The sequence below is a fragment of the Trichoplusia ni genome, chromosome 18 (assembly GCF_003590095.1).
Source record: "Trichoplusia ni isolate ovarian cell line Hi5 chromosome 18, tn1, whole genome shotgun sequence".
NCBI lineage: Eukaryota > Metazoa > Arthropoda > Insecta > Lepidoptera > Noctuidae > Trichoplusia > Trichoplusia ni.
The window spans coordinates 7406605-7418751 of NC_039495.1; the positions used below are offsets into that span (position 1 = coordinate 7406605).

At 32.7% G+C, this 12147-nt stretch overlaps 1 protein-coding gene across 3 annotated transcripts in view; it reads right to left on the reverse strand.

The window, feature by feature from the left end:
- Positions 1-2284: 2284 nt before the first annotated feature.
- The window catches only part of LOC113502889, a 163050-nt gene continuing 153187 nt past the window's right edge, over positions 2285-12147 (reverse strand). For 2 of the 3 annotated variants that reach the window (XM_026884633.1, XM_026884634.1), the window contains exons 9-13: positions 10345-10482; positions 7015-7190; positions 5350-5488; positions 4997-5102; positions 2285-4639 (exon numbers count right to left, since the gene is read on the reverse strand). In XM_026884633.1, coding sequence (XP_026740434.1) covers positions 4438-4639; positions 4997-5102; positions 5350-5488; positions 7015-7190; positions 10345-10482 — 761 coding nt within the window. In that variant the 3' untranslated portion in view covers positions 2285-4437. The remainder of the gene's footprint in view (positions 4640-4996; positions 5103-5349; positions 5489-7014; positions 7191-10344; positions 10483-12147) is intronic. The other variant, XM_026884635.1, reaches the window with a different exon arrangement.

Genomic DNA, 12147 nt, shown 5'->3' on the forward strand with positions numbered 1-12147 from the left:
TATGTATGTATATAAATAATAATAACGTAGGAAAGTGAAATCTCGTACTTGAATAAAATAATTTTGGTTTTACCCATGATTTTTTTTATCAACACTCACTTTTTAGTTTCTTTGTTTGTCGTTCCGGTAACTCAATTTTGAGGCACTTCCCGATAAGCTAGCAGGCTGAAACTTACAGGGTAGCTTCAAATCAAATGACTATGCAATTCACAACTATAAAAACGGCTGGACCGATTTTGATACAATTTGAATGTGACATTTAAAAACGTGGGTATGTATATCCTTTTTATCTATTAATTTTTATCGACATGAAGTGTAGAGAAGTATGCTGAGTTTTTAAGCTTGTTCTTGATCCGTTGTAATGTATATTTTATATACTAGAAGAACAAACATGGAAAATCCAAGATAGCTACAAAACTAATCTATCTATACTAATATTTAATTGTTTGAACGCGCTAATCTCAGGAACTACTGGTTCAAAGTTAAAAATTATAGACTATTCATCGAGGAAGGTTTTAGGCTATATACCATCACGCTGCGACTAATAGGAGCGACAATACAATGAAAAATGTGGAAAAAACAGGACAGGTATAAATCATAACTTATATCTTCTAACCACGCGGACGAAGTCTATTAATTTGGGCTATTAGTATATAAAAGCGAATGTTAAGTGGAAGCGTTGCCTTCATAAACTTTAGAATACCTGCCTTTAAATACAAGCAAATGGCAAGCGGTGACTGGTCGGCTCAAAAATGGGCCTACATTATACAGCCACGGTAGGCGGCAGGAGGCCATACCAAGACCGAAGGAGGCTAAATAAAATCACTCTTCTACAAATATAAACGAAAACGTAGATAAAACCGCGTGGCTCAACTAGTGATTCTATTATATACAAAAACTTCGATGTATTTTACGATACCTAGTTTTATTTAATGTGAAATCGAAAGTACAGTCAGTAACAGAGTCGAAAAACAGTCAGGTCGATCATATTTTTTCAACAATATTGGTTTTCAGCTAAATTACACTAGATTTTATCATTTCCAAGGCGTAAATAATAACTTATTTCAGATTGTTGCGTTTTTCACTCTATAATTAAAAAGCGAATGTAAGCTTACATACACAAACATAGAATATTTAAACTAAACCTTTTTTAAGATATTTCTACAATAAATTTTCGCCACTTCCAAAACTTATAAAAGTAGGTATAGTGTAAGTATATCTTGTAAGAGTGTATTTATGTTACCTCTTCTCTCTCAAACAACTAAACCAATTCTAATGGAATTTGTTACAGAGATAGTTGACACCTAAGATCAACACATACTATTATTAGCTACAACTTAGTTACAACTGACAGTGTTCAAAAACGTTAGTCACAGACGGTACGTAAGTAATAAAAACTAAAAAAATTCTTGTAGCGAAGTTATTTTTGTATTGACCTTGAACTTGCTGACTGAATATTTAATGGACAGTATGGATAGAACTGAAAGTTTATAGCTATTGAAATAAAGAGATCGAGAAAATAAATGATTTATGACTGAAAGATTTACCGTTGAAACGTTAAGGTACCTACGCTTTTGGAAACAGAATGGACTTAAAGGTTATTTTTTTATGAAAGTACGTTGGATCAAACATGTTTTTACATGCGTAGACCTGCAATGTATGTAAGTACCTATGTGTTACGTAGGTATCAGGTTTGTCGAGTCTTGCGTCTTTAATAAGGACTTATCACTATATGTAAAAGTGATTTATTTTCATACTTCTGTGAGTTTTGGTAGTGGCAAAAATTTGTTGCAGAAATGTACAAAGGTTTTTGTTTAGTGTATAGTTTATTAAGCAATAACTTTTTATTATTATTAATGCTCTGATAACATCGCTTTGGGTTCTCTTTAATAGAGTTATAATTTACAAATAATAAAGGTTAGTGTGCTTTTGAGCTGAATCGAGAGACGAAAGTCGTGGATCGAGTTCTGATTAATTTTGATCGAGATGGTACTTTGGACCTCGAAATAGAACTAATTTGTGCATGCTCGATGGACGATGTTGGATGAATGCTTATGACCCTGAACACACTAGATCGCTTCTCGATCTTGGTTTGATCCGATAGTTCTATTTAGGACCGAATACCATTAAAAATCCAATCAAAATAATAAATAGAACAAACCAGTTCCGAGTCTAAATTTTGTAGATTAGTCGCGACGAAAAGAAGCCCCAACCTGTATGATCTTCTTAAAAAACCTCTTTTAGCATTTTACACAGGACTGTCAGGTAAGTTAAAAATAAAACATAGACTTAAAATAATTTGATTTTATTTCATGTAACTTCATTAACTATGTCCAAGCATTATTGGCGTAACATATACGTAAAGTAATTACTACACAACAATATAATTATTCTTCTTTTATTCTATCAGCCGAATACAAAAACTTTGGTTATTAGCTTATTAGACAATTTACATTAAATTGGTGTTCTACCTTGAGTATTTACTTCTAGCATTTGTCTGCGATATCAATAATGATGAAGATATTTAAAAGCTTGACAAAATCCAAAATTTTATTTACATAGGTTAAATAGAAACGAAATTATACAGCATTTTATATCAAGATTTATCCAACGCGCAGACTATTGTAAAAAAATCTTTACAAATCTCTCGGCCGTATTCACAAACACGTTCTTTCATTCGCGTCTTTTTGTCACTAATTGCCACTTAACAGTGACAAAGACATGACACTTAAAGGTGAAATAAAACTAAGTGACGTTTGTGAATACGACGGTTAATCTAGAGCAAAGTCTTCACTGAAAAAGTCCAGTTAAAACTGTTAAGGACTAGACTGTCACGTTTGCAAGCATTTTTTATACTTAAAAAGATAATACAACGAAATTATACTAGGATACAACAACGTTATGATTATCACATTATAAAGAAAATCATCTTTGATGAATATTTACATAATATGTAGCTTAAGGCACAAATTATAGTGGCTTCTAGCCTATTATATAGAGTGACAAAGCGAGTGATCGAATGACGGAATACTAAGTGATACTTAAGTTGGTACTGGCAGCAAATAAAGAAGCCACAGATTTACAAAAACAAAAAAATGTTAGAAAAAGTAAAACATAAATAGCTATAATAATTATGTTTTGATTTCTATAAAATCTGACTTATAGCATTTCTTGTTTCGTAAATCAGTTTCTGTTGAACTTTTTTGCTGTCTATACATAACTGTTCTGGCACCATGTGAAGAAAAAAATCAATTTTCAATATCTTGTAAATTGTTACTCAGATTGGCAGCAAATATTTATTACGTAGGTATTTCGATTTACGAATAAGCAATTTTACAGCAGTAATTGCAGAATTATCGCTATTCGATTGCTATGCTATAAGAAATTACGTAATAAGACTGAATTTTCTTACTATCGCTCGCTTTAATCCCCTAGGACACATAAATACATAATTGGCCCCCAAAAATAATGCTGTTTATAAATTTAAATCTACACGTCTAAATCACACCGATCTCTATCCTATTTACAATTCACCTAAACATAGAAAGGTCTAGAAATAATTCTAGAACATTCTAAATGTCAATACACATCTGTTTGTAAAATAAGGTTACTTCCAGACCAGATCGCTTTAGGTTAAGTGTGCCTAAATATATACATATAGAAGAAACGTATATTTTTTTGTCTATATATCTAATATTTGAATATATTATCATTTATCTCTAGCCTCGGACAGTCTTTCCGTACTATATTGCTTTACAATCACAACTCATATTAGTGTCAAATTTTTACAAAAAAATAATTCGGACCAACTAAAGGGAAATAATTTAATTTGTTTGATTTTTTTTCTCAATAAATTTGTCTCGATTTGAAATTGTAAAATTCACCATTTTAATGCAGTTATTTTTTTCGCGCCAATGTAAGTCACTAATATCTTGCTATAGACCAGAAAAAACATGGAAAAATCCAAACGCAATGCTGACCATAAATAAAATACCAAACTTACTTTACTTACATTCAAAGGAATAATAGAACGTGTCGAACTTCAAACTTCAATTCGTATTTTGACAGCGCGGGTATCCATTTTCTTTTCTGATCTATACAGCCAGTATTAAATCGCAGATACATTAAATAAGTTGTAAACCAAAGAGTATCGTACCAGATATTCTTGGCTCACGGTCTGTATATACAAAATATTTCGCCTATAGTTATAGAACTTCGTAAACATCTAGCTTATCACGACCTAACCCATTGGAATGATTGGTTACTGTTGTACATTTTAACCCGGTTTTTGAACAATATCTTGGATTTATATCAAGATAATGTTCACAAATTCTCAATAAATAATTTTGGTGGACGCGTAACGTTTTACCTTTGAATGTTTAGAACAGTAACCAATTTTGGGGCTTTAACCTCTACCCGTTAATTGTAGTTTTTCAGTCACGCTTTTTTCTTTCCTTTGCTGTCATCCCCGAATATTTCTTTGAAGTCTGTGAGAAGGATGTCCACTACGTTGTTCTGTTGGATGCAGTCGACGGCGATATTGTGGGCCTGTTCGGCGGGGGCCCATAGTAATGTGGGTCCGAAAACAATGGCTAGGTTCGCTGTGTGCATCCTGTTCCGGTCTTTGCGTTCTGTTACCCTGTAAAAGAAGATTCATTAGACATTGTCTCTATAAACAAGTCTGATTACTTATACCTGTACGAATTTAAGTTTGCAACGCTTTTAAGATGAATTAAACGGATTTAAATAGTTTTTATCCACAGATGAAGACAAAGGATATTGTCAAGACTAACATTGATTCCTGACCTGACTACGTTAGCTCATGATTCAGGAGGAGTCCGAAAACAGTCGGGCTAAATACACGTGAAATTATTTCTAACCCATTTAGAAGTATTACGAACCATCGATAAACATATTTCCTCGGATAAAAACCTTCCATTAATTGACATATAAAAAGAGCTTCATTTTAAATTTTGTATCCTGCATACAAACTTACTTTAGCAAGTGCTCGAGCAGGAACTTGAGTGTATCCCTGTTGCACTGCGGCAGAGCCTTCACGATGCTCTGGAACTCCTTGATCCTCGCCTCCTTTGGCTTTATTGCTGTTAAAAAAAAACAATACATATAATTCAAAATTCTGCAACTAAGTTTTGTATCTACTCTTGATTGACATCTAAGACTATTGTTCTTGTAATATCAACATTGTAGTATATGAAAAAGTAAATCAAGGCACCGGGGTCACTGACCGAGAGTACAAATTCCTCCATTACACATGATACAAGTTAGGTAAAATTCTTCCATTAGTCTACCTGTACTAATTAATTGTAATAAAGGTTCTATAAAACTTACAGCAGGCAGCGAGGACTCTGTCGAAGATCGAGCAGGGTATGAGGGGTTCCTTCAGCTCCCTGAAGAACAGCTTCAGCGAGCCCGTCAGCACGTGGATGTCCGTGTTGTTGCGAATCACTGACATCTTGTTCTGGTCCACCTGGTGAAGGTTAAGAATGGTTAGGTTTGGTGTCGGCTGGCCAAAAAGTAGTACCAAGATAAAAAATTCAATCTTCATTTTATAAGTGTTTCATATGATTGATCCTAGACTAGGACCTGGAACCTCTGTGTATCATTAATCCACTGTATCTTGTGCCAGATTTAAAACATTATGTTTAGATGTTTAAGGTCTCATATTATATACAGCGAATGATACAATTATTAAAAAAAGGAATGCAGCTTCAATATAAAGTATTTTTCAATTTCGAGTCCAGCCAAGTTTTAATATTCGTTAAATCTTTTACTGACGTGGCGTGCAATAAAGAATATTCTATTTACCTCTGTTGTACTGGTAATTTTTTGGTGCCAATATTGTTGTTAACATTGTGTCAAATTTGTTTTCGTTTGTGGCAAGTTACGTCACAATAGATTTAAGTACATAGTCACATCACGTCATTTGTAAGGTAGCTTATTATTGAAAAGTGAAGAGTTTCTAACATTGTATTTTCCCTATGATATTTAAACTATACGTCATACCCATACTATGAGTGTTCTTGTATAATATTTTTTGATGTTAGATCTATAACGAGGTCTCATCAAAAACACTGATGAAATAAATAATAATATTGTTTTAAATTATTACGTCACAGATAAAAAGTATTATCTGTGATACATTCCCAAGTATGTAGAAGAGTTAAATTATAGTATGTTTTTATCTGTGAAAATATTGTGAGTCATAATGTAAATATTGAATTAGTCATAGGCAATTAAAAAAATTAAGATTAGTAAATAAAATTAAGCCTTTTCAAATGTTAAGAAATAGAAATATTTAACCCTTTAAAAAGACTGATTATCTTAAAAAAACATGACTCGAGCGGTATTTTTAGTTTCTAACTCAACTTTTTTGCTGAAGTACTTAAACCAACTTACCATTACAATAAAACAAAGCAGTTTGACTTTAAACTCATGACGTAGCTACATGACATAATTCAGTGTTGTCATCATTAATTTACCTACATCCAAAAGAAATATATTATTCATCGTCATCCTAGCCTTTTCCCAACTATGTTGGTGTCAGCTTTCAGATGCAACAAGCATATAATTGCAAAATGGCTTTTAAATTAATCATGCACTCACTATCTTTCGCTCTGAAATAAAAATTCAAACTACATCCCATAGATTAAAACTGGTTCGTTTGAAACGTATTTTGTATTTCTAATTAATTATATTGCTTAACAGATTTTTTTTCTTCATAAGTACATAGATAGTATAGATACATATTTCAATTAATAATATATTCAAAACACGAACACCCTCTAACATAATATCCTAAAACATTTTACTCAAGAAACGATTATACTTTTAAGTAAATAATCATAAATCTCATATCTAAGCCATCATGTTTTTTTTCGCTCATAGTCAGTATACGCTAACTTTACTCTCAACATCAACTAACAGCGCCATCTATCGGTATCTTGCCTGTAAACTCTTCACACCAAATAACAGCGCCATCTATCGGTATCTTACCTCGAGTCTAATCTTCTGCACTTGACTGAGGTTCCCGCTGGCGCGGTACAGGCCGTCAGTACACATGTTCTCCTCATTGCTCTCTATCTCGTTCACACACTGCACCACGAACTCGGGGACGCGGGGGCTGGACGGCGGGCAGACCTCGTCCAAGTTCCGACCGAACACTGGCTCGTCTGTCAAAAGAGACAAAAGAAAAAATAATATTTGACATAAGATTAACAAGATGACTGCTTCAAACTCTCTTTTCGAGGAAGACATACACGAAGGTGTATCTTGAAGGTGTGATCTATCGTGTTGGGTTTGGCACCCATTTAAACAAATAACTTAAAATTGTTGAGTTTAGTTATAACTTAACAGTTTTTGGAAGTTGTTATATGCGCTAGATTTTCCAGATTAGGTACATTCGATTGAGTATTATTTATATTTCTTAGGGAGAATAAGAAGGGAAAGAGAATAGGGCGTTTTTGGAAGTTGTTTTTTTTCAGTATTAGCGTTTGAAGATGAGGCGGATGTGTTGCGGTGCACTGTGTATTGATTTTTAATCATTTGTCAGATATTATGATATAATCAATTAATTTATCATTAAGATTATTATTTTTTGCTTCGAGTGGTTGACCTGAAAGATCCGCGTTCCAATGTACAATGTCTCGTGTGTGCAAACTAAAGCCAAATAAAATATTGCTTCGGCGAATAAAAATAAACGACTTTTCCAAAAAATCGATAGCCAAACGAAAAATACGTCGGATAAACCATACAATATTGTTCTTTAGATAATATTGTACAATGTATGTATATCAATATTGATCGTATAAAAGTTAAAAAATATTTTCCCCTAATTTTTAGAGCCATTTATAAAATGTAAAATAATTATGGATCTTCCGTAATTTTTTACCAGCTGATGTTATTTATATATGAAATGAAAGGGAATGACAAGAACATTTTCCGAAATTCTATATTTTTCAATTAAGTTGTTGATTGTTTTTAATGCGACCGAGAATATACAATTTTAATTTAAAAAAAAATGGTTAAATTTAATTTCACCAAAAACCAAAAACCAAAAAAAAAAAGAAAATCTCAAACCAAATAATACAAATAAACCTCATACCTAAATTGAGTGACGAAAGTCGACTCCTCCCCGAAACGATAACGTTCTTGAAGAAACTCTCCATTTTATTTCTGAGCGTTTTACTCATCGTGAACAAATTAATAAACAAAGAAAATAACACGAAATAACGAAAATAAACATTAATTAAAAACAACCGATCACATCGAGAATAAAATTTGCACTGACAAGTTTAACTAGGTACAGATTTACACAAAGGTTTAAAAGATGAAGGTGTCATTCGTTTCGACCAAGAATCAAGAGCATTGGTCAGTGAATTAATGTAAATAAAACAAGGATTACAAACGCAGAGTTCATTAGAATTTCATCTGTATTTGTTTACTAATTAACCACAAAACGGGTGTCTGGTAATAGAACCGTACCTACAGTGCAAGTGACGAATTAATACGTAAGAGGTGTGACGACACTTTAAGTAATAGGTATTCATTCAGAATAAGTTACTTGGCTCTTATCGAGGGTACTCAGAAAAGTTCAGTAATAAGGGAATATGCCTACTGTAGTTGCTTCATATGTTACATAATATATCTTACAATCATTTTTGAAAACTGTTTACACACGCGTATCTATCGGGATCGCCCGACTAGTTTCAAAACTAAGCAGATTCGTTAATCATGAGCTGATGAGTCAGCGAAACTAGAGGGTCGAGTTTTTGTATTCATAATGGGTTAGAACATGTGTGTTTTAGTATAAAAACTACAGTTCAAAATACTTTTATACAGAATGGGTGTTTTGGCGCGACAAGGACTCCTCCAATTTACTAAAATTCATAACATTGATCGATATTCAAAAAGCGAAATTTTTTTTGAAAAATTAAGGGTCGGGATTAAATTAACTAGAAATTTATGTTCTAATAAAAAAACAAGCTATATGCCATTAATACAAACAAAAGAAGTAGCGATAAAGGATATTTGCAAAATTTCCTGTTACGTCAAAGAAGCAAAATGGCTGCCGTTAGCGGTATAGTACGTTTTATTGAACTTTGATACTTGAGTTTCAGCGAAAAATAAAAACGCGAAAATAAACTTTATGCCTTTGTCATAAGGTTGATTTCTTGTAACAATAGATACGTCGTATAACTTAGAATTGAAATGAAGCTGGGTTTCGCATGAAAGTTGACACGTAAAACTGACGTAGATAAATTGAAAATTAAAGCGCAGTTGTGATATTCATAGACTCTTTGGAATTATAGGTCACGAATGATTATAGTTTTCCTTTTACTATAAAAAAAGCTTTTTTGAAATATCTGAAAAAATAATGCCCTGACCGAATGTCAAACAGGGCGAGACGAGAGTTCTTACTACTCAAATATTGTTTGTAATTGAATCTGACGACCCAATTATTAGATATTTACTCGAAAACAGTAATTTTAACTCTAAAATTTTATAAAAAAAACTTTTGTCCTTGCAAGGCAAAAATCGATGCTTAAAGTAAATAAAGACCGCGTCCATTATGAGAAATTGTTTGCTATAAAATGTTATTTGAACCGCAGACAGCAACTGAGGTTGCAGTTTGTTTGGTCCCAGATTTGTAATTTAAATTGCGAGAAAGCAACGTGGTACATTACATAGTAAATCCCGTCAGAACTCCGGCTTTAGACGAAATAGAAACTGATAAAATATTCTCATGTAACCGTAACATATTTAGTGGTTTTAAACAAACAAATAAACATGTTTTTGTCTAAATTAACGTCAACAGCTTAAACTATGACTAGGTGTGCTAAAAACAAACCAGAAAACAAAAACAAGCGTCAAATATAAAGAAAAACAATTCCATATATTTTCTATGATCTAAAATCAGCTAAATCTACAGTCACGCGAAGAGGTATAGAAAATAAAACACCATTAAATTCAAACAACTACTATACATACATGTGTATTAATATATTTACAAAAAAAACTACATTATAAGCATTTCAAGATTACTCACCTTCTGTTAAAAACGAGCCACCAAAAATCCTTGAAAGTGCATCCAAAAAAATACCAAGCGTGTTGTCCAAAGTAAATAAAACTAATTATTCCATCACTCAAATTTTGGTTAGAAAATAACAGTTTCTAAAGTTACTCCGAATCCAATTGGGCCCCATGTTCTTACTTCATTTGACACCAGGGTACTTAAGCATTAATTTCAAATTGTCCGTTTTGCTAACCACCACTACTAAAGCTACCAGTCTAAGTGCACACACCGTCAAAGATCAAATTCCGAACCTTTGTATATCCCTTTCTTGACGAGTTGCTCCATCGCTGGTCTTTTGGCGAAGAACTTTCTTAATCTACTCCGTACATGTGATTTCTGTATAGAAATTTCTGTCGAGTCGCTCAGATCTTCATTACTGCTGCCTCCGGCTGAAATGTATAATATAGAACATAGAATATGTTTGTTTGTTAGTTACAGCAAGAGGTTGAAATGGGAAAGCAGGAGATAGAAGGCTGGTGGTCCATGTTCTAATAGCTCTTTGTTGGTTATAGATATCACTTAGAGTATTCTAAATTGACAAATTTCAAATACTGCATATTGTTGCTGTCTAAAGAACAACTTTCTCCATATATTGAGAAACATCCGAAAAGCAACTTCCATGCTTGAAATTAGCCAATGACTGAATTTGTTCAGTAAGGCAATTTCGTTTCAGATATTAATAAATAGACTGTTATTATGTTGGTTTCCTTGTAGAAAATTCTTCCTTTTTAGAGAGCACATATTCAAAAAACACTTGATAATTCTTTTTCTTTTTCAAAAGGTTGTAATCACCATTAAAGGGCTATTAAAATGTACCACACAGTACGTTACATCGTCAAAACTGGTAAACTTGTTTATTTTTAAGCAGTAAATATGATACTTAATTTTGTTAACTCTTGTCCCAGATTTGACAACATCACGTTGGAGTTGGGTAAGTATGATTACATGCTGCCATTATATGCCAATTGGCTGCTTGATGTAATCCACAAAAATACATTGACGGGGAAACACAAACTAGGCTGAAATATTTAAATCGATTCACAATTAGATTTAACTCATTCTTCAGCTAGTTAAACATGAATTTGTAAAAAATATTCCGTAGGATTTCTATTTCCGTCAATGTATCTTTGTAATGGAAAGTACATATTTAATAGTACCCCATACCACAGCAAGATTTAGGTTCCAAAGCCATAACCAGATAGGCGAAAAGTATATGTTACCTACTTATACATACACGGGGTCATAATGACAAATGTTCGTACACATGGATTTAAAGAAAAAAGTTCTTAAAACAATGTGGTTAGAGTCTTATTTGTATCGGTAGGATAAAGTAACTTATATTATTAAGTGTCTATGGTGTGAAAAAGATGTTTCTAACGAGAAGATAGTTTCAAAATCTGTTTTTTATTTTTTATTTTAATACAACAAAAGAACACACACACAAAGACTTTAAGCTATCCAATGATAGAAACACTTGAGAAAGCACCTTAGACCTGTCACGTAGAAATTAATAATAAGTCAGTAGGTACTTATAATCTTAAAAAAAAAAAAACTTTGAGTTGACAGAAGATGTATTCAGATAAGAAATGAGTTTCGATTTAAATGTTTTAGGTAAATACGATGATGTAGAAATGGTTAAATTCGATAAACCACTTAAAAGAAAGGGAACGACAGTTTTGACTTTGTTAATAGTCATACTGAATTTCTATATCAGACTGAAATTTGATCTGCAGTGCCATTCTCCAGACATTCAACATCTCTTTGAGTGCCAAATGCAAAAATGCCAACATGACAATGTCAAAAACACTTGACATTTCAACATTCGAATTTGTATGTAGAGAGAATAAGCACAGGCACAGCACCATAGGGATAGTACAAAAAAAATAACGTTACCGAAAATGTTCACTTCAACAAAAAAAAAACGGCACATGAAAGGGAACAGGTATTCCAGACGTACACATTTAGGTCGTAACATTCGGATATTACTTTTCAATTATTTACCTTGTCTTCCAAAATCCTGAATTCACACTAAAATAAAATTTCAACGGGTACTG